The sequence below is a fragment of the Mirounga leonina genome, unplaced genomic scaffold (genome assembly GCF_011800145.1).
Source record: "Mirounga leonina isolate KUSES-001 unplaced genomic scaffold, KU_Mleo_1.0 Mir_129, whole genome shotgun sequence".
NCBI classification, from domain to species: Eukaryota; Metazoa; Chordata; class Mammalia; order Carnivora; family Phocidae; genus Mirounga; species Mirounga leonina.
The window spans coordinates 18615744-18643210 of record NW_023270323.1 but is presented as its reverse complement, the minus strand read 5'-3'; the positions used below and the strand labels follow the sequence as shown (position 1 = coordinate 18643210).

Here is a 27467-nt window from a genome sequence, read left to right as displayed (position 1 = left end):
TGCAATGAGCCGGATATTTTTGTTCTGTCTTGTTAACAGCATATGTGACCCAGGCAGGGGCCCGTGCCCACACTTCTTTTCCCTTTTCTCATCTCCACTCCGTGTTTCTGCTGCTGTCCCCAGCTCACTGTTATGCCTGGTCATGGGATCCGAAATCCCCCCACCCTTTGAGTGTTGTCACTGTTGGTGAGTTATGGCTATATACAAGTGAATGGACAGTAAAAAAATATGGACACATTGGCCTTTTGATTAATTTTGCTTGACCCCTTCATTGGATACTGAGGGCTAGAAGAGAAAAGCAGTATCTAGTCCTTTTCAATAGTACAGTGGAGACAAAGAAACCATGGACTAGTTTTATGTGCTTTAATAAATAATTCTTAAACCTCTGAATTCAAATGATGAGCCTCTTTTGGTGTTTGAAATGAGTTCATCTTTGGCCCTTTGAAAACATCACAGTTCCCATTAGCAAAGCTGGGGGGTAGGTGCGGTTAGGGAGGGCTTCTTACCAGATACAACCTTAGCCCATTAAATCGGAGCAGAGATGTAGTGACCCCGCTGTGAATAACAGAACAGTAGGACAGCCAACTGTGATGGCTCATGTTCAAATGTGTACCACTGCGAGTTCCCCCGAGGGAAAAGTGATCATACTGGGATGCCCATAGTATGCACCAACACAAACCTGGGGGCAGAGGGCAGGGGAGAGGAGAGTACAAGAAAACTGGAAGATTCTATGACTCTGTGAGGTTCTTAAGGCCAAGACAAATCTGCATTGCAAGAGACCAGGTCCTTCTTCTGAGCTTTCAGAAAAAAATTTGCTGTAACTAATTTAAAAGCCCAAAGTGAGGGGGGTTTTTGTTTTTGTTTTGTTTTGTTTTGCTTTTTTAATAAGGTTTGTTTTTGCCTCTGGCTTTTGTTTTCATCACACTATTTGTTCTTCTTCCTCCTTCAATGTTGTTTAGGCTCGGGAAGATGGCCTCACTGTGATTCAGCCTCATTCCCTCTCCTTTGTAAACTCTGAGAGGCCAAGCGGAAAGGTTATATACAATATCACTTTACCTCTGCATCCAAATCAAGGTAAGATGTGCAGTAAATGATCTTTTGAGTGATGCTATTGTCTTCTAATTGTTGACCTATGTTCAGACCCTGGAGTTTTGTCTGCAAGTACTTGTTGAGGATTTAGGAGTAAGAATTATTCATACCCTTTGTTCCCCTGTTCTGAATTTAGGACCAATTGAGAAAGAGACACTGTGGTCAGACAGATGGAGATGAGTGTGTCAGCTTTGGTAGGACAGAACTGTGCTGGAGAACATGGTGTGCATATAACTTGACTCACTGCATTGAGCCGCCCCTCCCATGCACAGGCAGAACGGGACAGACACACACACAGTCTGTAGGGACAGACCCTGCCCTAGTGAGGTTATGAGAGGTAAACAGACAAGAATGAGAATGAGCATGTGCTCAGGACTAGGAGCTCTGCCAGCGAGTGCAGAACAGGCTGAGCCACACACACTCCATTCCTTTCCCCTTTGGATAAGTCACTCCTCCTGCACCGAGGAAAAATGAAAATGTGAAACCACAGTCAGCAGAGAGGAGAGGTGGGCCTCTGCCATCAGTCTTCATCCTTTAGATAGCTGAACTTTGGGCTTAACTAATAAGCCTATCCCTAACAGAGGTGTGGCTATCCCTCATGGAAAGGAGATTAGCTTCTATTAAGACAGTTCTGCTCCTGAATCTGAGGCTGCCCTCCCAACACCAACCATTGCCCTGGATGTAAGCCTTTCACACGATCAAATCCCCCAGGAGAAATAAAGGTCTAAAAATTAAATTATATTACCCTTTTGATAAAGTCCAGAGAAATTAAACACCTAAAAGTCATCCTTCCCTTTTTCTAAATCTGCTAAGTCACAGCAAGAGCCGTTCTCCTTACATAGCCAGGGTAGAGGTGGAGTTCTCTTCGTCCAGCAGCCTGGGCTGTCTTCTGGAGAATGACTATAGGTCTCTCAGCCCCTCAGAACCTGAATTAGTTCAACATCAACTCTCACATGTGTCCTTCTTTGAAAGAGTTGATAGGACATGAAAGGTGATCAGAGCATTATTTCTGTACCTACAGAATTTAGAAATGATAGGTAAACTTGCAGCCTCTAAAGCATTTATCACCGAGTTATCATTGCAAATCCAGTTCTTATAATAATCATGATCCATGTTACTATTGCCAAAGATTATCAGAGACTGAGGAGTTTCTGAAGGAAAGGGTAAATTGAGAAAACTCTCATTATAGCCTCACCAGGAGCCCAGTCTATGTCATTTTCTCAGCAACCTTGACCTTTGAACTTAAACTCAATTGAAAGAATCTCATAATTATGGTAAAGTGTCTATGACTTGTAGAGAATTACCTAGTCTAAGCTATATTTTAGGGTAGTAGTTTGTGTCTTACTATTGATTATAGTCAGTGACTTCTAGTCAAAAATCTATTTGGGTTTCACACATGAAAAGAGGCTAAACATCACTCATCGTCAGGAAAATGAAAATCGAAACCAGAATGAGATATTATCTCGCACCAGCCAGAATGGCTAGTATCAAAAAGGCAAGACATTACAAGTGTTGGCGAAGATGTGGGGAAAAGAGAACCTTTGTGCACTGTTGGCAGGAATATAAACTGGTGCAGTCACTGTGAAAAAACAGTATGGAGGTTTCTCAAAAAAATTAAAAATAGAACTACTATATGATCGAATAACTGGGTATATACCCAAAGAAAGCAAAAATAGTAATTCAAAAAGACATATGCAACTTTATAATTATTGCAGCATTACTTACAATAGCCAAGATAGGGAAGCAACCTCAGTGTCTATCAGTAGATGAACGAATAAAGAAGATGTGGTGTATTTATGCACTGGGATGTTAGTCAACCATAAAAGAATGAAATCTTGCCATTCGTGACAACATGAATTGGACCTGGAGGATATTATACTAAGTGAAATAAGTCAGATGGAGAAAGACAAATAACCATATGCTTTCATTTATATGTGAATCTACAAAATAAAACAAATGAACAAACACACAAAAACAGACTCATAAATACAAAGAATAAACTAGTAGTTGCCAGAGGGGTGGGTGGTAGGTTGGGGGATGGGCAAAATAGGTGAAGGGGATTAAGAGGTACAAACTTCCAGCTATAGAATAAATAAGTCACAAGAATGAAAAAAACAGCATAAGGAATCTAGTCAATAATACTGTGATAAATTTGTATGGTGACAGATGGTAACTATACTTATCGTGGGGAGCATTTCATAATGTATACAATTGTCAAATCACTAAGTTGTACACCTGAAACTAATATATTGTCTGTCAACTATAATTCAATTAAACATTTTTTAAAAGATCCTATTAAAGTCTGTTTGGGTTTCAGCTTTGCCTTTTTCTTGAATGAATGGAGAATGGTACGATAAGAGAAACCAGAGAGCAATTGTTCTTGAAGGATAAAAGACTCCCACCAGTGGGAAAGGCAGGTTTATGGCCCCAGTCATTCAGTCAACCATCAGAATTACTGTTGATGCTGATGCTGAGTCTCTTCCTCCCCAGGAATCATCGAACACAGGGACCAGCCTCACTCTCCCATCCAGTATTTCACACAGGAAGATATTAACCAGGGCAAAATCATGTACCGTCCTCCCCCTGCAGCTCCCCACCTCCAGGAGATCATGGCCTTCTCCTTCGCTGGTAATGCCTTCTTCTCTATTTTGAGGCACCCAGATTGCTCTCTGGGGATCCTCATGGCAGGTTATCCCTAACTCTTCCCGTTGTCCTGGACAGCTTAGTGACAGTGCTTTATATCCTGTTGAAAATCGCTTGAGACTTGTGGACCAATATGTAGTTTGGGCTCAGTTCATAATTTTTTTTTTCATTTACTCATGCATGCAGGCATGCTTTCAATAAATCTTTATTTTGTGCTTCCTATCTGGCTTTGAGGTCTTGGAGATTATAGTGGTGAACAAAAAGAGGCATGAATCCTGTTCTTGGTGAGTTTTGGGACCTAGGTATGGAGACAGAGTTTGAGAAATAATCCCAGTAATGGGTGTTTAATTGTAGACTAAGAGAAGAGCTCTGGAGAGAAAGAAAATTGTTCAGTGGTGGAATTAGAAGTAACAAGACTGCTCGAGACTAAGGGTTCAATGGAGGCTGCCCCAGGGAGGTATTGACAGTGGAGGGATGGGTAGATGCTAATCAGCCTAAATGTGCCTCTTGGGATACTTGGGAGAACATTTCCCAAGGAAGGGCACACAGCCCATGGGCAGAGGCCCTGAGAAGGGAGAGAATGTGACATTCTGGGGATTAAAAAAAAAAAAGTCCATGTCTGGAATGTAGAAGGTTGAGCAGAAAAGAGATGAGTCTGGAGGAAGAGATAGAGGCCAGACCTCAGGGGCCCTGTAAACCTGTCAGGATTTGGATCTTTATCCCGAGAACAATAGGAACCCAGTGGAAGTTTTAAGATCTGGGGAGATGGCCTTTCATAAAGAACTCTTTGACTGCAGTGATGTGGGCGGATTTGAGGAGGAGGCCAGGGCTGTGGGTGAGGGGAATCTAGTGAGAAGCATCCCACCCTACCACAGGGAAGGTCCCACACAGAAATGGAGAATGCAACCTGTTGGGCCAGGATTTGACAAAAGCCACCTTTTTTAAAGAGAGAAGACTGAACAAAAAGAATAACTGGATTTCTTTTTTTTTTCTTTTTAAGATTTTATTTATTATTTGTCAGAGACAGTGCACAAGCAGGGGGAGTGGCAGGCAGAGGGAGAAGCAGGCTCCCCGCTGAGCAGGGAGCCAATCTGGGCTTGATCCCAGGACTCTGGGATCATGACCTAATCCGAAGGGAGACACTCAGACTTTCTCCATCTGAAAGCCACTCAACCAACTGAGCCACCCAGGTGTCCCGAATAACTGGGTTTCTAATTCGAGCCATTTTGTGGCCTTCCACTAAGCCACAATAGTTAACCTTTGCTACCCCTTATCTCTCCCCTTGACCCAGTAATCAAAGCTGCTGACTGGAATGCAAGAGTTTTGAGTCCCTACACCTAAATACTTCTGTGCCTTGGAATGATTCTATAAATCTTGAAGCCTGTTTCCTTATGATCTTTAAGATGTATGTACCACATAACATTATATGGAATATTATTTTTATATAGTAGCTTTATTCATACAGAACAGCTGGTGATTTCTTACAGTAAGTTGAACATGGGTTAAATAATTTTTTTTTTAAGATTTTATTTATTTATTTGACAGAGAGAGACATAGTGAGAGAGGGAACACAAGCAGGGGCAGTGGGAGAGGGATGTGGGACTCAATCCCAGGACCCTGGGATCATAGCCTGAGCCTAAGGCAGACTCTCAACGACTGAGCTACCCAGACGCCCCTAGGTTAAATAATTTTAGAGTTACATCTTAAATTATAGAAAACATTTAAAGTAATATTTTCCATTATATATATAAATGCAATTGTCCAGAAAATGATTAACTCTTCTTTGAAAATATCGAAATGTGGGTGGAGGCCTCCTCTCTAAGGAGGATCCCCAGTGTTTGGTAACTGGGTAACTAATAGCCCATGAAAATGTTCATGGTTCTCTAACCCCTACTTTAAAAGACCTACTTTACAAAGAAACTCAGGATATCCTGGGATTAGAGGGAAAGAAAACATGTCAGCCATGGCTGAAGTTATTTCCGTATCTGTTATACTCGACTAAGTTCCTAGAGCCTTTTTAGAGAGAGCAGAGTCCTGTCCTGTATAATCTATGGGATAAATGCTGTGAAATAAATCTCTCACATCGTTACAGCGTGTAAATCAATGTCCCAGGCATCACTCAATTCTACAATGGAATTGACCTACCAGAGAGCCTGTCAGTGATATACGACATCACCCACATTCACCGATTTGTAGGATTTTATGTACTAATAAAATGGGATCTGAATGAATGTATTATAAATCATTCTAACTACTGGGATATAAAATTATTCTACTCTGCGGTTCTTTTTGTTACTTAAAATTAGTGTTGGCACCATTAAATTCAATATAACATTAACAAAAGACCTGGTGATCTTTCCTTAAACCGTAGTAATTTAGATGAAAACATCCTTTACTTTTCTAACCTCTGCCCCATATTTTGTAACTTCTCCATCTATTTCTGACCCCAGAATGCTTACCAGTATGTTGGTTTTCTCTTTTCTATTTCAGGTCTCCCAGAATCGGTGAAATTTCACTTCACAGGTAAAGACTTTAATAGCAATTTTATTAGAAAATGAAAATTTCCTTATTAGTCCTTGCTTTTTGTTCCCTTCATCATTGCTTGCACTATTTTCTAAGAACTGCTTAAAAGTTATATAAGACAAGCTTTTCTGAAATAGTCACATGACTAGTTAAGTAGTAATAGCTTAACTTTGTATTCATAGAAAAAAATAAGCCATCAAGTATTCCAAAGATTAGTGTTAAGCCCCATTTCAAACAGTCCCAGTATCTATGAAAAAAAGGAAATAGTGGTTAAGATCTTAGCCTTTGGATCCAGACTGCCCTGGGGGTCAGCCTGCTCTGAGAAAGTTTCTTAACCTCTCTATGCTGGCCTGCCTCACTCATCAGTTGGGATAATAACTAATAATCGTACATATGTAAAGCTCCCAGAACAATGATTGGCACCGTCATTCCTATGTGACACTCAGCTAATGGATCGTGGTTGTATAGAGTCTTGAAGTGAGCCTTTCCTTGAATGCCTTGCTACTGGAGAGAAATGAAAGCTGTGTGTGGAAGACCCCAGCATCCCAGCTTTAGTTCACAGTGCCGTAGAAGCTGAGTGCCAGGGGGCAGAAGCACAGTCAGACCTGGCACCCCTGTGGGACAACAGAGGGACAAGCTTTCTTGTTTAGGTCTATGGCTGGCTGTAAACAGCATCCTTAAACTGCTGATTAGCTGGGGTTGACTGTTCCATTGGAATCAGCCACCCTTATGTCCTGTTATATTTCATGTAGGATAAATTTTGGTTGGAGAGAAAGTCATCTCCCTCAAACTCCCAGATCTTCTCTCCTTCTCTGAGGATTAAGAATCACACTGAATCAACAATAAATTTCATTGTTGTGTCATTGTTTTTTTTTTTTAATTGAGATGAAATTGACATCTGACATATAACAAATTTGACATATAACATCTTATTAGTTTCAGGTGTACAACATAATGATTCCGTATTTGTGTATAGTGCAAAATGATCACAACAATAAGTCTAGTTACCATCAGTCACCATATATAGTTACAAATTATTTTTTCTTACAACTTTTACATTTACTGTCTCCCTAATGCAATACTATATTATTAACTATAGTTGCCATGCTGAACATTACATTACTATGACTTAGTTATAACTAGAAGTTTGTACCTTTTGGCTCCCTTCACCCATTTCAGACCCCCCCACTCCCACCCCACCTCTGACAACCACCAATCTGTTGTCTTCTATAGTTCTGAGCTTGGGTTTTTTGTTTGTTTGCTTGTTTGTTTATTTTAGATCCCACAAATCAATGAGATCATATGGTATTTGCTTTTTCTGTCTGACCTGTTTCATTTAGCATAATGCCCTCAAGGTCCATGTGTGTCATTACAAATGGCAAGATTTTCTTCTTTTTTATCACTGAGTAATATTTCATTATCTGTTCATTTGTCAATGGACACTTAGGTTGCTTCCATGTCATATGGTTATTGTCAATAATGCTTCAATAAACATGGGGGTGCATATATCTTTTCAAATTAGAGTTTTCATTTTCATTTTTCTTTTTTTTTTTTAAGAATTTATTTATTTATTTGAGAGAGAGAGCACTGCTGGGGGGATGGGGGAGGGGCAGAAAGAGAGGGAGAAGCAGGCTCCCCACTGAGCAGTGTGCCCGACGTAGGACTCAATCCCAGGACCCTGGGATCATGACCTGAGCTGAAGGCAGATGCTTAACTGACTGAGCCACCCAGGCTCCCAATGTGTGTTCATTTTCTTTGGATAACCTAGAAGAGGAATTGCTGGATCATGTAGTATTTCTGTTTTTAATTTTTTGTGGAACCTTCATACTATTTTCTATAGAGGCTGTACTAGTTTATATTCCCTCCAACAGTGCCCAGGGGTTCTCTTTTCTCCACATCCTAGCCAACACTTGTTTTTTCTTGTCCCTTTGTTTCTTTGTCCAGGTGTGATGTGATATCTCATTGTGGTTTTGGTTTGCATTTCCCTGATGATTAGTGATGTTGAGCATCTTTTCATGTACCTGTTGGCCATCTGTATGTCTTCTTTAGAAAAATGATTATTCAGATCTCCTGCTCATTTTTTAATTGGATTGTTTGGGTTTTTTGCTATCGAGTTGTATGAGTTCTTTATATATTTTGGATATTAACTTATCAGATACATAATTTGCAAATATTTCCCCCCATTTGGTAGTTTGCCTTTTCATTTTGTTGTGGTGTTCTTTGCTGTGCAAAACTTTTTAGTGTGATGTATTCCCACTTGTTTATTTTTGCTTTTGGTTTCAAATCCAAAAAAAACATCCCCGAGGCTGATATCAAGGAGCTTCCACCTTTGTTTTCTTCTAGGAGTTTTATGGTTTCAGGTCTTATATTCAAGTATTTAATCCATTTTGAGTTATTTTTTGTGTGTAGTGTAAGATAATGGTACCGTTTCCTTTATTTGCATGTGGCTGTCAGTTTTCTCAACACCATGTATTGAAGACACAGTTCTTTCTCCATTGTATATTCTTGGCTCCTTTGTCATTAATTAATTGACTATATATATATATATATATACGTGTGTGTGTGTTTATTTCTGGGCTCTCTATTCTATTGATCTCTATTGATCTGTTTTTATGCTAATATTATGCTGTTTTGATTACTATAGCTTTGTAATACAGTTTGGAATGAGAGAGCATGATGCCTCCAGCTTTATTCTTCTTTCTCACGATTGCTTTATCTTTTCCGGGTCTTTTGTAGTTTCATACAAAATTAGAATCATTTGTCCTATTTCTGTGAAAAATGCCATTGGAAATTTGATGGGATTGTGTAGAATGTGTAGATTGCATTGGTTTTTATGGACATTTTGACAATATTAATTCTTCTAATCCATGAGCATGGAATATTTTTAGATTTATTTGTGTCTTCTTTGATTTCTTTCATCAGTATCTTATAGTTCTAAGCACAGGTCCTTCACCTCCTTGGTTAAATTTATTCCTAGGTATTTAATTTTTTTGATGCAGTTGTAAATGGGATTATTTTCTTAACATCTTTAAGAGCTTATTATTGGGGCATAGAAATGCAACAGATTTTTGTATGATTTTGTATCCTACAACTTTACTAAATTTGTTTATTAGTTCTAATAGTTTTTGGTGACATCTAGGGTTTTCTGTATATAATATGTCGTCTGCAAATAGTGACAGTTTTACTTCTTCCTTTCCAATTTGGCTGCCTTATTATTTCTTTTTTGAGTGTTGTATTATTATTGATGTGAACCCAGTATCAGCTCATCTCCAGTGATAGACTTCTAGTTAATTCATACAATCAGTAATAATATACAACAGATTACATGGTATTTTACATTTTACAAAGCAATTTGCAGTACAAATTGTCTTATTTAATCCTTGTAACAAGACTGTAAGGATGGGTATTATTTTTAGCATTTTAAAGCTGGGGAAATTAAGGGTCATTAGAGTAAGTAATCTGCCCAAATTTCCAGTCCTGGTAAACAGTAGAGCCAAGATTTAAATACAAGTTTCTGACATGGAGCGTGGGATATTTAATTTAGTCTGGTCTGTATATGTGTTGGTCATGAAAAACAAGTGTCATAATAGTGCCTGTTTGGTTTCCAAGCCTCAACTTTTACCCGAAAGCTTGAATAGGTGAAGGGGTTAACTATTAAACTTCTCCGGGACTTTAAGTTAAATGATCCTTGAACCTATTATACAGGGTAGAGGAAATAGATGTTGGGCTGACCTCAAATTAATTTATCTTATTTCTGCCTGAGGTTTCTTTCTTTCTCTTTCTTTCTCTTTCTTTTTCTTTTCTTTTCTTTTCTTTTTTTTTTTTGTTGTTGAGTGAATTTTTTTTTTAAATTGTTTTAAAGATTTAATTTTTTTAGAGCACTTTCAGGTTTACAAAAAAATTGAGAGTAAGGTACAGAGATTTCCCCATTTACCCTGCCCCCACACACGCATACGTGCATAGCACAGCTTCTCCCCTTATCAATATCACTCACCAGAATGGTACATTTTTTACTAAGGATGAACCTACACTGACATGTCATAATCAACCAAAGTCTGTAGTTTACTCTAGGGTTCATTCTTGGTGTTGTACATTCTATGGGTTTTGACCAGTGGATAATGACATTTATCCATCATTATAATATCATAGAGTATTTTCACTATCCTAAAAATCCTCCCTGTTCTACCTATTCTTCTCCTAGCCCCACTTCCCACCTTTGGCAGCCACTATTCTTTTTATTGTCTTCCATAGTTTTGTCTTTTCCAGAATGTCATAGAGTAAGAGTCATATAGTATGGAGTCTTTTCAGATTGGCTTATTTCACTTAGCAATATGCATTTAGGATTCTTCTGTATCTTTTCATGGCTTAGCAGCTCATTTCTTTTTAGTGCTGAATAACATTCCATTGTCTAGAAGTACCACAGTTTATTTTATCCATTCATTTACTAAAGGACATTTTGGTTGCTTCCAAGTTTTAGCAATTGTAAATAAAGCTGTTATAAACATCTGTGTGCAGGTTTTATGTGGACCTAAGTTTTCAACTCCTTTGGGTAAATACCAAAGAGTGCAATTGCTGTATCATATGATAAGAGTATATTTAGTTTTTAAAAAAAAAAAGCCAAGCTGTCTTCCAAAGGGCTGTACCATTTTGCATTCCCACCAGCAATTTATGAGAGTTCCTTTTGCTCCACATCCTCACCAGCATTTGGTGTTGTCAGTATTCCAGATTTTGGCAATTTTAATTGGTGCATAATGGCATCTTATAATTGTTTTAATTTCCATGTCTCTGCTGACATATGATGAGGAGCATCTTCTCATGTGTTTATTTGCCATCTGTGTATCTTTGGTGAAGTATCTGTTAAGGTCTTTGGCCCATTTTTTAATTGGGCTCTTTTTTTATTGTTGAGTTTTATGAGTTCTTTGTATATTTTGAATAAAAATCCTGTATCAGATGGGTCTTTTGAAAATATTTTCTTCCAGTTTATGGCTTGTCCTTTCATACTCTTGACATTGTCTTTCACAGAGCAGAAGTTTTTAATTTTAATGAAGTCCAGCTTATCAGTGATTTCTTTCATGGATCATGTCTTTTGTGTTTCTATCTAAAGAGGCATCACCATTCCCAAGGTCATCTAAGTTTTCTCCTCTGTTGTCTTATAGGAGTTTTATAGTTTTGCATTTTACATGTAGGTCCATGATCCATTTTGAGTTAATTGTTGTGAAGGGTATAAGAGGTTCCCTTTTTTTAAGGAGAAAAAAAATTTGGAAACTGGTAAGAAGCCATCTCCTTTAGCTGAGTTTTGTAAGAGAAAATTTTAAATTGGGCACATAATGAACTAAGGTGGCAACAAGCCTGAGCCCTGACATTAACGCATAGAATGAGGGAGAACAGCTCATTTGGTTAATCAGCTAAAACGAGAAGGAAAGCTGATATTCCTGACCTGCCTGCTTCAAAATAAGCCCAGATGCTCTGCAGAGCCATCCTGAGCAAGGAAAATACACGAGGCAAATGGTGCTCGCAGGAGGTCTCTGACCCAAAGAGGCCATCTAACTGTTTCTCAGAGAAATCAGAAACATTGCTTAAAGGGGCAGCTAGACATGTAATTGCTAACATTTTGATTTTAAGTTCTTATATTTGCTTACAAAACTCTGCACCCCATTGATACATTTTCTAGTTATAAAATATGTACCAGAAAATAGCTTTCTTCCATTTACTCCCAGAGGGATAGATACACCTTGGTCTCCCTGACAGCTGTGTGATATTTACTGAAGCTCTTAAGTTTCGGGGCCTTTCCCTCCCTCTTCTGCAAAAGTGAGGATGTTGACTGCTCCCTGAGGCTCTCCCCGAACTTAAAAGTGAAATCAATGTAAAACGTTTAAAAAAGTAAAATTATATCTCACAATTGTAATTTTTATTTAAGGTAGGTGTTCTTAACTTAGATTCCAGAGGCCTCAGAGAATTGGAATCCACTGAAATTTATGGAAAAGTTCATATGTTTGCCCCCCAAGCCCCCAAAAGTTAGGAATTGTCTGTCCCTATCTTTGATGATCCAGAGAGGAGATTGGGCATAAACAAAGGAGCAGGGGCAATAATTGTGATATTTGGCCGAATGACCAGAGCCTTAAAACCTTCATTCGCAGGGGGTAATGTCTCCTCTCCTTCGGGAGGGCTATTTCTGGACTGCTCTAGGACATGGAGTGTACCTGATAAAATCTAGCCATATCTTTCAGATCTGTTCTCAAGGAAAAAACAAATCTAAAACCCAAATGGTATCATTACCAGCAGTCACTGAGCAGTGCTTTACTTTGCGTAAGAAGATGTCAGCTTCCTATGGACTTGCTCTTAAGTCCAGAAGAAAGTGTCGAAGGAAACCAATCCATATGCAAGCATATTACACATTTAAAATAACCAACAGGAGAGTTTTCTCAGTAGCCACTACAAATAAACACATTGGTGAATTGGTGGTACAGATGTTCTTCTAAACCTGGCTTTTAGAGAAGGGAGCGTGTTTTAAGGTATGGGAAGGTGGAAATCAGAGTTAAGCACCAGACAGTTCTGCTTTCATTTCCCTCAGGTGATCAGTGTTCACTTGGATGTCAGATAAAATCCAGGGAAATAAAATCTTAAAGTCATTGTTCTATTCACAAAGGTATCTTCCATTTATTGCAATGTGTATAATGATCAGGTAAAAAACAAATGAGTCTGCTTCTTCCCAACAAATGCCATCCGAGATACTTGTGTGGGTATTTTCTGTCCTTTTTAAAAAGTTATTTCCTCATAAGACATAGATGTGTCATTTCTAAACGAGATCTCTTGAAAGAAAATATTTTTCCGAAACATGAGAATAAATCAAAAAATAATTCCATAAATAAAAGTCTTTTAATTTTGTTTTTAGATTTATTTATTTATTTATTTATTTGAGAGAGAGAGAGCACAAGCAGGGAGAGTGGCAGAGGGAGAGGGAAAAGCAGACTCTCCACTGAGCAGGGAGTCCGATGCGGGGCTCGATCCCAGGATCCTGAGATGATGGCCTGAGCTGAAGGCAGACGCTTAATTGATTCAGCCACCCAGGCACTCCCCACAAATAAAAGTCTTTATCAGCATCATCTAAGAGTATAGATTTTATATTACTATCCTTTCCACTAACATTTACCAGTATCACCTTGTTGTGAAACTTGCTTCTTAGAATGACTTAGTTATTATGGTCCTTTAGCCTTTTCATTATCCAGTAGAAAAAGCTTTATGAGAATAGCTCACAGTATCTTCCTTGCTTGCCTACGTTTTCCATTTGTAAGCATCTCTTCCAAGTGTTAAGGTAATCTAAAAAAGCTTCTGGCTACATATTTATGGAAGCAGCCTGATGGTGACCAGACTACACGTTGATGTGCATGTGTGTGTTTGTCCTTTCTAGTTTCAGATGGAGCTCACACAAGTCCGGAGATGGTCCTCACCATTCATTTGCTTCCCACTGATCAGCACCTGCCGGCGTTCCGGGTCACAGCTCCCCTGCTTGAGGTCAGCCCAGGAGGCAGCACTGCTATAGGTAGGAACTGAGCCTAAAAGAAACGTGCCTTTGGAAATGGAACCGTATTTCAGCAGCAGTCCCTGTTTAAACCTCTTGATGGTTGCCCAGAAAGAGTGACCTCTTCTTCCAAAAGGTATATGCGTTCTCACCTATACCCTTCCCTCTGCCCATTTCCATGCAAATAGAAGCAGCACAGAGAGAAGGAAATAGAGCTTTCCGAGGCCAGTGTTCAGTGATGGAATACAACACAGAATGTATTTTCCAGCCTTCAGGAGTTTGATTTGTTGCCGTCGCTAAAATATAAAATTAACAAAGGAGAGCAGAGACGAGAAGGGAGGGGAGCAGTTTCAGCGACTGCCCTTGTTTTCTGTTTAGAAGGTAAAGAGTAACCGGAGAAATGAGAGATCACAGTAACCTTCAGAAGTTGTAATGCATTGGCCCGGTTATTCTGTACGTAATTTTATTTACCTCTTAGTGTACTTACTCTTTAGGAGTTTCTTTATTCTTTCACCAAATACATTTTAAAAGCAAACAGTGGATGTTGTGATTTTTGTTAGTTGTGCTCTACAGATCCTTATTCAGTTTCTACCCTTAAGTATTGGCCTGAAATTAATTGTCATCCAATTTCTAAACAAGCCACATATACAAAGACGGCTGTCGCTCCACCCTATTCTTTCTCACTTCTCTGATGGCCCTAGCAGCCATTGTTAAAACAACTTGGCTCTTCTGTAGATTCAGAAAAAGAAGGGAATAAATAATGAAAAGCAAAAACAGTTTCTGGGAGGATTTTCTGGAAAACTGGACTGACCTATATGTCGGCTTCCGTGCCCTCATTTGTATGGAAAGGTGTTCTTAATTCAGAACTACCTACTTATAAGTTAACTTTTAGAAGTAAGTTAACTACTTGTAATTTGGGAATTGACTGTATCATCCGTTTTCACTCTTCTGTGGTTGACTAGAATTCAACAGTGCCTTCTTATAACCATCAGATTGCCCACAGCGTGGCTTCCAGCCTGCTCTGAAGCTTTAATGTAGGCAGGGCATACAGTTTTTAATGTACACATCCTCTCACCATGATTTGTTTCCTGACTACAGGACTTCGGCTGGCAGCAAGAGATACCGAGATAGCACCTAAAGAACTCTTCTTTGAGCTCCGGAAACCTCCAGAGCATGGTGTGCTCCTTAAGTACACAGCTGAGTTCCAAGGGCCCATGGCCACAGGTAGCTGCTTGCTTCCTCTGTTATTGGCCTGCTCGGAGGGTTTCTTGCTCTACAGTTTTATGTCTCAGACAAGAAGTAAAGCAACTCTGTGGGACAAACTATGAGGAGATACTTAGAAAGGAAAAACTTTTAGCTCTTAGTCCATTGGCTGAAATAGTTGGGACTTCTTTCTCTGCGCCACCACCCACAACCCAAAACAATGAGGCTGTTTCCTCAAGTTGTAGGTGAAATTAGTCGAAATCGGTTGATTTATCTGGAGTAAATGCATTTAGAACAACCTCATACGAAGTGTCAGGTGCCGCTTTCTTGTGGTTATGGAGATGAATTTGTCTTCCTTAGTTTGCTATGTTAATCTTCACAGTATTTTTAGCGCTGAAAATCTGATAGCATAAACTGCATGTATCTTCATCCATAAAAAATGAAACACATTTTTTTAAGTAGTCTCTTTGTGATGTAACACTGTGGTAGGTCATGTGACCAGCTTTCCAAAATAATATTTCTTGTACTTTCTCCAATTATAGAAAAATAATACATGTTGATTGTTTAGAAAGTATAGAAAAGCGCAAGGAATACAGCTAAATCTAATTGTTTAATAGTTAGCCCGTATATACCAAAGTGAATATTATCTCTTTCAAAGTAGTCACTTTGGGATGCTATATGCTTATTTCTACAATGTGTACTTTCTCAAAACCTTTATATAATTCCTAATAGGCGTGTAATAGTGCATTCTTTTGAATATCCCTGCAGAGAGAGGGGGGCAAGTCTTTGACCTTGAAGTTAGATAGAATTTGAATAACAACCAATAGGCATTTGGGAGTCACAAAGGCAGATTTTAAAAAATTTACCAAACACAAGAAATATCATCAGAATAAATTTCTAGCATCCTAAGGGAACTATTTAAGGAGAATTACCAGTCAGAGCCCGGTTTCCTTAACATTCTATTTAACCTATATTTGTGTAACTAATATATACTATCTAAAGATGTTTATAAAACATTAGTTTTATGACTTTTTTTGAAGCGCAATACCACTAGCGCCAGTAAATCACAATAACACAGTGTCAAAAGAGAAGGCTTAGAAGACAAAGACAGAAAATGAATAAATTCTTTAGTCTCATTCATAACACCAATTATTAGAGCCAATAATCTGTCAGGAAATAGAGTTGAGCAGAACATCCAAGAAGACCAGTTCTTCAGTTGTACTCTCTGGACTCCTTGGGGCCCATGACACTAAGAGGCATTTCTTATAAAAAGGGTTCCATGACCATGGAACTCTACATCAAAAACTAATGACGTAATGTATGGTGATTAACATAACATAATAAAAACAAAATTTTTTAAAAAAGGGGGGGTTCCATGACCAAACAATTTTGGAATGCTTTAATATTTCTACATTGACGATTCTAAAATTAATAAATCCTGCAGTTCAAAAAAGTTTTAGTTTTAAATTTTGTTTAAACCTATTTTTCCCAAAGTTATATGACCTTGAGACTTCTTTCACACACCTATGAAATCTGTCACAAATTAGTACTCTAGACCTGCAAAGTTTGGATTTCTAACTTCAAGTATGTTTTTAAGTTTTTAGATATTTTTTAATTTAGAAAAGCCTTATATTTTCACCTAAAACAAAGACCTCTACAGATTCATCAAGCGTGATTTATCTTCTTAACTTTTTCCTAAAAATTTCAGTGTCAAGATTAGATCCAAGACTAGGTTATCCTAAAGAATAGAGGCTTGGGGCGCCTGGGTGGCTCAGTTGGTTAAGCGACTGCCTTCGGCTCAGGTCATGATCCCAGGATCCTGGGATCGAGCCCCACATCAGGCTCGCTGTTCAGTGGGAAGCCTGCTTCTCCCTCTCCCACTCCCCCTGCTGGTGTTCCCTCTCTCGCGGTGTCTTTCTCTGTCAAATAAATAAATAAAATCTTTAAAAAAAAAAAAAAAAGAATAGAGGCTTGACCTTTATTCTCTAGAACTAAGAATGATGACTGGACCTTACAGAAGCAGATTTGAGCTCACTGTGATTAAGAACATAAACAAAATTAGAGCTATCTCCAGTGGAATTAGCTGCCTTGTAAAACAGTGAGCCTCCCACCTTGAGACGTGTTGAAGGACAGACTATATAACCCCTTTTCAAGAATGGCGTAAAGGGAATCCTATGTTGGGTGGGTGGTTGGACTAATTAACTTACAACTCCCAGAGTTTATGATCCTATATGTACTTCGAAATCCTGAGAACAAAGGTGTTATATACATGAAAAGCGTTATTCCCAGAAGTGATTGGTTTTGCAATTTGTTTTATTCTCAAAAGGTGACACTTTCACATATGAAGATATTGAGAAAAATGTTCTGCAGTATCTACACGATGGCTCCCCTGCCCGGGAAGACAGCATGGAGATCTCAGTCACAGATGGCACGTCCACGACGACTGTGGAAGTGAAAGTGGCGGTGTCCCTGTCGGAGGCCCAGGGGCCTCAGCTGGCTGCTGGTGCCTCGCGGAGCATTACCGTTGCTAGGAAAAGCACAGCCGTGATCACCAGGTCACACCTTGCTTATGTTGTAAGTTCTTACCTGTGTCTTCTTGTTCACTGTGCCCTCTCCCTGGGCTTGACTAGAAAGCAATGCCATGGCTGAATATTCAGGGCAGCAGGTATGTGGCCATATAAGGAAGTTTCTTCTCAACTCCCCAATAGCTCTAATCCATTGTTTATTCTGGTGGCCCCTGGTGTCTCATGAGCAGACAAGTGAATCAACAGAACGTGAACGGAAACAAAATGAGACTGTGTAGCGATGGGTGATGGTCAACAGGGAGCAATGCCCATGCCGGAAAAGCCTGAGTCCCCCATTTTTTTTTTTTTAAAGATTTTATTTATTTATTTGACAGAGAGAGAGACAGCGAGAGCAGGAACACAAGCAGGGGGAGAGGGAGAGGGAGAAGCAGGCTTCCCGCTGAGCAGGGAGCCCGATGCGGGGCTTGATCCCAGGACCCCGGGATCATGACCTGAGCCGAAGGCAGACGCTCAACGACTGAGCCACCCAGGTGCCCTGAGTCCCCATTTTTTAAGCTCCATCCATAATATTTCAAATGGAAATTTTCAGGAAAGAGCATTTTAGAAGAAGTACCTGATTCATGACTAATACGTAATTATATTTCATGGCCCGCTGAGAGGAAGCCCACTTTCACCAGCTTTGGTCTCAGGGCCAGCTCTAAACAGAATGCTGGCACATTCCTTTGGCAGTGCCTCTCTGCCAGGTTTCCTAGGCAAGATTACTGACTCACCCTCCATCCCGTGCCCCAACAGAAGCCGTGTATTTAGGACCCTAACTTGCAAAGTGACCCTGGTTAATTACACTCCTCTCCTTTCTTTGATTCTACCTCTGGAGCTGAGGATAATGAGGATAGTTAATTTTATTTTTCAGTTATGTGTGTTGTAAACATACACGAATTCTCTATGTAAACATAATAGTTTTGACAAATACCTTGAAAATATGGATGGTTCTCTGAATGGTAATCGTTCTTAGTATTGAATTTTTCCTTACCAATGTTAAAATTCCAACCAATGATCTGGCCTCTATCTATCTATCTATCTATCTATCTATCTTTTTCTTTTCTTTCATTACTATATAGTTTTAAGTAATCCTTTTCTGGACTAAAGAGTCTGGCTATAAAATCTAGTCCTGGATAGTAGCATGTAAGATAAAGCATTAGCCTGGGAACAATTGCTTCAATTGCTTTAGCACAGATTTTCCCCTCAAATTGTCTTTTCTTAAATTATGGGAAACTGCATTCCACCCTGATTCTTCTCATGGTTCTAGTATAGTTTCAGAACAGCTTCGATTTTGTTTTTTTTTTTCTAATTGACAGGTGATTTTTATCATAGGTTATGGTCTCTTGAATCTTATGAAACTCATGAATTCATAAAAATGTATGAATACAGATTTAATCAATAGATCACCAAGGCTTGAAAAATGTTTGACAGGCCAAAATAGCTCCCCATGAGCAGTTCCTGCCCATTAACTGCATATTATAAGCTGCATATCAAAACACGAGTCCATTGGCAACTGAACATGTATTTTCAGAAATTGATTGAATGTGAATTTACCCACTAGAGCAGAAAGACTCCAAAAGGACTATTCTAGCCTGCTGAAGGCATAGCATATTTTAAAGCCTTAGCTAAGTTATATACTAACTTTCTCTGAGGGTTATAGAAGAATGTTGAACTTAGTGTCATGGGGAAAATCTTTCCAGATATGCATAGTTAATGAGTTTGCAGTGAACATCCAGACAGGTTCAAAAAGCCATCTGAAATGCTGGTCATAAATGGAACAGAATGTAAAAGGATAGGAGCAGGCGAGCCTGTTTTTAATTAGAGTGTCATTAACTGCAAGAGGGTGACATGGTGTCAAGAGAGACAAGAGGCAAAAATGGGATCCTGTGTGATTTGGTTTTTTTTTTTTTTTTTAAAGATTTTTTATTTATTTGAGAGAGAGAATGAGAGACAGAGAGCACGAGAGGGAAGAGGGTCAGAGGGAGAAGCAGACCCCCCGCCGAGCAGGGAGCCCGATGCGGGACTCGATCCCGGGACTCCAGGATCATGACCTGAGCCGAAGGCAGTCGCTTAACCAACTGAGCCACCCAAGCGCCCCGTGATTTGTTTCTTAATGGTGGTTTCCTATACAGTTTGCTATGTACTGCAGGTAAACAAGTAGTGGAGGGATGTTTTGTAGTTAGAATGGATGAGTTTTAAAGCAGGCTAACCACTTACAGGCGTAGTAACCCTTGGCAGCGTACTTAACTCTCTAGGACTCAGTTTTCTCATCTGCAGTGTGTGGGGAGGAAGATAGAAGATTAATCTTAAAAAGCTAACAGCATTTCTATGCACCAGGCAAAAATACAATAGTTCAAAATATGATAACATCTCTAATAACATCACATAACACATATCTAGGAATAAATGTAACAAAAAATGTGTAATTTCTAGGGAAAATTGATACAATGCCCAACTAAAGAAAATCCAAAAGAATCTCTTGACAAAGTATTAGAAATAAAGAGAGAATTTACCAAGGGGTCAGATAGAAGATCAACAAAGCAATAGGATTGCTAGACATAAGCAAAAAATAGCCAGTAAATGTAACTAAAAAGATGACACCCCTTATAATAGCATTATAAAAATCTTGTCTGTTGGACTAAATCTAACAAAAACTAGACAGTACTTCTATGGGGAAAGTTATAACACTTAATTGACAAACATTTTTTAAAAACACCCAATAAAGGATGAGACGTGCCATATGCATGAATAGGTAGATTTAGTAGCAAAAAGATATCAATTCTCCTGCAGACTGATCTTTCCATTCAGTTGAGTTCCAGTCAAAAGCCCAGTGCACTTTTTATGGATCTTGATAAGCTGATTCTACAATAAAGAATGAAGGACCAAAATTCTGAAAAAGAATGATAGGAGGGCAGGGGCTTGCCCTATCAAATATCAGAATTTATTATAAACCTGCACTATTTAAAGTAGTGTAGCACAGGAATATACTAGAGTCCAGAAACAGACCAACACATGGGACTGTAATATAAAACAGATACAGTAAGCCAGATCAGTGGAAACAGTAGGAACTATTTAAAATATAGACCTGCACAAAATGATTATTCATATGGATAAAAGAACTTTTACACACTTACACAGAGATTAACTTTGGGCAAATCAAGCACTGAAATTTTACAATTCTTTGTCGGATATAGGTGAATATTTTTAGATATTGGGAAAGGGAAGATTTTTTAAACTAAAAACAAAAAGTCCTAACTATAAAGAAAAGATTAATAAACTTGACTATATTAAAATTAAATTTATATTCCCCAAAACCCACCAGAAATACAGAAAACAGACAAGTTACAAATTGGAAACAGATTATTTGCAATACATATAACCAAAAATAACAAAGAAAATATAAAAAATTTCTGCAGATCAAGAAGAAAAAGGTAACCCAGTAGAAGAATGAACAAGGAACATTAATAGGAATTTCAGAGGAGAAACCCATAGGGCCAATAAATATAAAAAGAGATAATCACTTTTTTAGGCATCAAGGAAAGCAAAAAAGACTACATACCATATGATACCAATTCAATTGGCAGAAATTTAAAAGTCTGAAAATACCAAAAGTTGGAGAGGAAGTGGATCTGCAGAAGGTTCTTTGCTGATGGAAGAGTCAACTGGAACAAACCACTTTGAGAAAGAATTTGGCATTGTCTTGTGAGGATGAGTGGTCCTATACCCTAACCATTCCACTCCTAGATTCCTCTCTAAGAGAAATTTTCATATGTATACCAAACGATATGCCCAAGAAAATTCATAGCAGTAGTATTTGTAATAGCAAAAATATTGAAACAAGACAAATGCCCATCAAGAGGATAATATAACCTGTGATATACTTTCTCTAGAGATGAACTGTTGCTGCATACAATGATATTGATTGATCTTAGTCCACTATTGAGTAAAAAGGGAAGTAAGTCCCACAAGAGAAAGTCTAATGCTCTTTTCATAAGTTTTTTTAAAAAACAACTAAAAATACTTTGTAGTAATATATCAAATAATATCAAGAAATTCAGGGATATGAGAAATAAGACCCAGGGTGATGGGAGGCCCAAGGACAGGGTAAAGGAGGAACGCATACATAACTGTTAATTATCAGTGTTCTAGTCCTTGTGTTAAATGGTGGTCAATAGATGTATAAGTAATAAAAACAAAATGAAAAATGAGCTAATACAAAAGGGGTAAGAAGGTAGGAAAATTACATAAAAACAAAGTCTACATTCTTAGGAGATTTTTTGCATCCATAATATCTTAGATATGACAAAGTAGTAATTTTCATTAATTATAAAAATAATTATTTTCTGAAATTATGATAGCATTTTCAGAAGAAAAAAAGCTAGCTTATTTCACACTTTTTCAAACCCAGCAGTCATTTGAGATTTGAAACATTAAAATAAATGTGCCTGACATGAAAGAAGCATTTCTTTGCCAAATTTGCCAATGTGGAATTTTGAAGCTATTAATTCTAAGCAAGAGCCAGGAGCTCTGTCCTTATAGTTTATCACCATCCTAGAAGATAATACCTTAGAACTCTTAGCTGTCTTTTACAAATTCTCTCTCAGAGGATACTCACAGTAATATTAGAAAGTAGTCTGTTGGAAGTCTGCATATTGTATTTGATAACCCATGTGGAAAAATAGAGAAATTTTTTTTTAAAGATTTTATTTATTTATTTGAGAGAGAGAGAATGAGAGAGAGCACATGAGAGGGGGGAGGGTCAGAGGGAGAAGCAGACTCCCTGCCGAGCAGGGAGCCTGATGCGGGACTCGATCCAGGGACTCCAGGATCATGACCTGAGCCGAAGGCAGTCGCCTAACCAACTGAGCAACCCAGGCGCCCCGAGAAACTTTTTAAGTACAAATTTAGGGGAAATTTTCTGAAGTTTTGCAACTTTGATGAATTTGAGTTTCCTTCCTTACTAGTGTCAGGTGATGTAAGGAGATATGGAAAATTCTATGACCTTGCATTGAGGCTCCGACCTGTCTATTTAAAAAGGCCCCTAGGGGTAGAAGCAAGAACTGACTAAAATCCTCTGCCCCAGATCACCAGGTATCCTGAGCACATTCCTGATCCATACTTCAACCAGCTATACAACATACCCATGGAAATTTGCATTTCAAAGTACACTTGGCCATGCAATATTTATTTTCATTGTTGCTGTGGTAAAGTAAAAAGTGCCCCCATGTTCACAGCCAACTGCTCTAAAAGATGAATGACTCAGGGAAACTCTCCAAGAAGATGTTGCCAGCCTCCTAGGTATTTCCACAATATCCTTAAAGAAAGAGGAAATTGTTCATTAAGACATACAACTATTGTCCGCATAGAAACACAGAAAGCCAGTTTTATTTCTTAATAAGCAATGCAGAAGGAAAGTAAAATTGTCTTTAAGATTGGTCATCCTGTGGTTAAAGCATCTGTAGGTTCCATCCTGATGGAATGAAATCCGTAAGATTTCCTAAATTCTTCTGTTAAACTAAAATTTTTACCATGCCAAATATTACTTAGAATGAGCCACTGGCTAAACTAAATAACTTCCCTTCTTTCTGTTTCACAGAATTTTCTTTATCATTGTATTATATGTTATAATGGAATTTTACCTGTTTCTGAAAAGCAAACCATCCTTTGAAACTCTGAAAGAAGCCTACAACCGTGTTTATAGGAAGATGACTTATATCTCTGAGCATGTTTTGTTCTTCACTAGATGCTTGTAGTAAAAATGCAACCCTGTGTGGCTCTTATAGTAACAATAGGGCATCTCTTTGTTTTATGCCCCATACCTAAAGTGCATTTCCTCACTATTATCTTGAGCTACTCTGGAAAGAAGACATTATCAAAGAGGTATTAGGTGGGTGATAATGATGGAATTTTCATGCACTTTGAGATGGTGTTGCTTTATCACAAAGGGAAAGAGACTTTTTCAACTGGCAGAGAAGTAAGCACCCATGATCTTTAACTACTGGAAGTATTTATTCCTACAAATGTGTGTTCATGTCTTGCCTCATATTTGCCCGATTAGGATGATTCTTCCCCCGACTCAGAGATCTGGATTCAGTTAAGTTCTCTGCCCACGTATGGTGCTCTCTTAAGAGTGTCAGGACCTGAGGTGGAAGAGCTCTCAGAGGTTTCCAATTTCACAATGGAAGACATCAACAACCAGAAAATTAGGTATATAACCACTTTGTTATTACTTGACAGAGTTTTTAAAAATTGTATTAAAATATTTAAGCAACTAACCAGTGGCTCCCTCGAAAGATTATATTGCCCCCTTTTTAAACAGAGATGCAGCCATCTTACCTGGCTTGTCATGTAGCTCATTCATTTGATTCTTGTCCTCACCTCTGTAGGTACTCAGCTGTGTATGAGACTGATGGTAATCTGGTTACTGATGGCTTCCATTTCTCTGTCTCCGATACGGACCACAACCATCTAGACAATCAGATGTTTACCATCATGATCACTCCTGTTGAGAATCCACCTCCAGTCATTGCTTTTGCTGACCTTATCACGGTAAACAATTCTCAGATCAATGAACAGCGAGTGCTGTGGAGAGCTGGAATCTGTTCTGATGTAAATACAGGATTTCTACCTGAATCAGCTTCCAAGTTCTTCCTCCAAAGTATCTAGGCAATAGTGTCAAGATATGCATGGTTTTCAATCATGAGTTTTTCAAAAAGTATGAAAAAATATATGCAGAAGATCAAATAATTATATTTACATTATTTAATCAAAAAATATATTTATGTGCTAGACATAAACGCTAGATGTGGATAGTATTTTGTATACCATGCTAGATGTGTATAGTAGTGGGAGTAAAATTTATAAATGGAATATATCTTTTAGGAGTTAAAAATCTAATGTTTCCAAGAACTAAAATATGGGGATATGGACAATGTCCCCCAGTCACTTTTTTTTTTTTTTTTGGTATGGTTTGTTTTATTTTTTTAACTTTTTATTTTAATTCCAGTTAACATATAGTGTTATATTCATTTCAGGTGTACAATATAGTAATTTAACACTTCCATACATCACCCTGTGCTCATCCCAAGTGTACTCCTTAATCCCCATCACCAATTTCACCCATCCCCCACGCAGCTCCCCTCTGGTAACTATCAGTTGGTTCTTTCTTTCTTTAATTTTATTATGTTAATCACCATACATTACACCATTAGTTTTTGATGTAGTGTCCCATGATTCATTGTTTGCGTATAACACCCAGTGCTCCATTCAGTACGTGCCCTCTTTAATACCCATCACCAGGCTAACCCATCCCCCCACACTCCCTCCCCTCTAGAATCTTCAGTTTGTTTCTCAGAGTCCATAGTCTCTCATGGATCGTCTCCCCCTCCGATTTACCCCCCTTCATTTTTCCCTTCCTACTATCTTTTTCTTTTTTTTTTTTTAACATATAATGTATTATTTGTTTCAGAGGTACAGGTCTGTGATTCAACAGTCTTACACAATTCACAGCGCTCACCATAGCACCTACCCTCCCCAATGTCTATCACCCAGCCACCCCATCCCTCCCACCCCCCACCCAAGTCACTTCTTAATCCAATACTTATCACCGTAAATGTTATTTACAGTTCCTTGGGGTGGAGAGGGTGGGGGGCATATGATTATGTCCTAATCATGAGGTTACCCAGACCTGAGTTCAAGTGCTGGTTCTGTTACTTACTAGCTGAGTGACCCTGGACCAATGATATAATCTTTCTTAGCCTCAGTTTCCTCATCTTTAAAATATAACTATTCCTGTTACCTAAAGGATTGCTCTGATAATTAACAAAATACCATTTAAAAGCCCCCAGTACATAGCAACACATGGTAGGGATTCCATAAAAGTTAATTCAGGCTCCTTGTCCTGCTCTGTGTACATACCACAATGCCAAAAACTCAGGAGTTTTTCTGGTTTTGTCAAGCAACTAAAAATCCATAAAACTGAGTGGTTTCCAAATGGTTTTGATATTCCATACCTTGGGGAACCCATTTGGACCTTCTCCATCCCCAGAGTCAGGGTGACCTTCCACTTTGTACCTTGCAGATCTTCCTGTATTTGGCCAAGCATTGTTCAGAGTGAAATGGCTCGGTCATGTCCAGCAGGCTAGGAAAACACACCAGGATCAGTTTGCAGAGTTAGCATAAAAAGCAGGAAAAAGTTAGCTCCGGCAAGTGCTTTTACTTAGACGGATTTATTTTCCTCCTTAACCTTAAGATAAGCACTAACTTTCAGGTGTGGGGAGGGAGCCCTTCCTGCACACCTATCAACATATACCGTGAGGGGGTGAGTGGGACTTTCATTCTGGGTGGGAGCACCTATAGGACAGCCACTCTTGCAGTATCCCAGGGAGGACTGGATGGATCATCCTCAGGCTGCAGGCTCTGGAACGTTGATCGGGAAGAAAGGTGGCCCTCCTGCCACGCAGCTGTGCTGAGGTGGGTGATTAGAATGGGCCAGAGCTGCTTTATAACCAGATGCATCACTGAAGGAAGCACAACTTTGAAGGGAGACACAGAAGTTGAGGTATCTGAATGTAGCTTTGAGAGGCGCTGAAAGATCGCCTGGCTCCCGCAGCATGCGCATTCTTCATCTTGTCTGTAGAGCATCTGCCTCCTCAAAGAAGTGGAATTGGTACTGGAAGGTGACCTCGGGCAGCACTTTTCAATTCCGTTCTTTTTACTGTAGTTCTGTGCAACTGCCCAAGGACTGTACAACCTTTTCTTTTGTAGGTTGACGAGGGAGGGAGAGCTCCGCTCTCCTTTCACCATTTCTTTGCTGCTGCTGATCAGGACAACCTCCAGAGAGATGCCATCATTAAGCTAAGTGCTCTGCCCAAATATGGCTGCATCGAGAACACAGGAACAGGTACCAGCAGTCGCTGGGCTGTAGAATTGTTCCGGACCTGGCAAGAAGGGAGGGCGAGGGGGAGGCACCTGCCTCCAATTAAACCTGGACATGGGGGGAGCTAAAGAGGAATGGATCCAATTCAAAGAAACGGGAGGAAGGAAGGTTTCAGTCACTCCAAAATCCACTCAGCGTTTTCTGTGTGCCAGGCACTTTTTTAAGCACTAGGGATGTATCAGTAAACAAAACAAATAGAAACCCCTACTTTCATGTTGCCTTAGATCCTGGTGGGCGGAGACAGGAAGCCTAACAAAGGAGAAGACTGTGTAAGATGTTCGGAGGCACATCAGTGCTATGAGAAGAAACAGAGCAGGGGAGGGGATCGGGAATGCCAGCAACAGGGAAAGGAAGGGCTTCTGGATGGCGCTCAGAACTGAGTGTCAAGGAAATAAAAATGCCTGTCCTTCCGTTGTGAGCCAGCTGCAGTTTAGCTGAACCACAGCTGATGGCTCAGCTCCTTCTAAGGATATGACATGAATTGAAATGCATGCTGGTCTGCCTGTGACCCTCTCCTCAGCATCCCTCCCCCTCCACCATCTGCCCTGGACCCCCCACTGTCCCTGCTGGTTATCACAGAGAAGGAGAGGCGAGAAGGTGTGTCGTGTCCACAGGCCCCCTGAGACCGTGGTAACTGGCAGTTGAGACAGCTCCTGGCAGGTTAGCATGATGCTGCCTCTGCAGCGAGATCCCTGAGTGCCGTGCTTGGCTCTAACTGGCGTGCAGCTAGCAGTTCCCACGGAGAGGCCCTTGGCTGAAGCTGTCTGTGACCAGCATGGTGCCTGGGATTTGGACCTAGTTACCAGAAATCCATGTAGCCGTGGCCATGTTTTCCTCCAGAAAACCGCGGGTCCTTTCCCCCATCTTGCCTTTCATGGCGTGCACTCAGATTTGTTTATTGCGAATTAGATTTATCTCAACAAATGTTTGTGCCAGAAACAAAGGATGTAAAGATGAGTGAGACACAGCCCCTGCCTTGAATGGGAGA

General features: G+C 39.4%; 1 protein-coding gene across 1 annotated transcript in view; it reads left to right on the top strand.

Moving 5' to 3' along the window:
- The window catches only part of FRAS1 (Fraser extracellular matrix complex subunit 1), a 417216-nt gene that overhangs the window by 305908 nt on the left and 83841 nt on the right, over nt 1-27467 (top strand). Inside the window, exons 33-41 of the mRNA XM_035004710.1 lie at nt 960-1074; nt 3580-3717; nt 6223-6255; nt 13664-13795; nt 14873-14998; nt 17304-17551; nt 23600-23748; nt 23928-24090; nt 26308-26443. Of these exons, the coding sequence (XP_034860601.1) occupies nt 960-1074; nt 3580-3717; nt 6223-6255; nt 13664-13795; nt 14873-14998; nt 17304-17551; nt 23600-23748; nt 23928-24090; nt 26308-26443 (1240 nt within the window). The remainder of the gene's footprint in view (nt 1-959; nt 1075-3579; nt 3718-6222; nt 6256-13663; nt 13796-14872; nt 14999-17303; nt 17552-23599; nt 23749-23927; nt 24091-26307; nt 26444-27467) is intronic.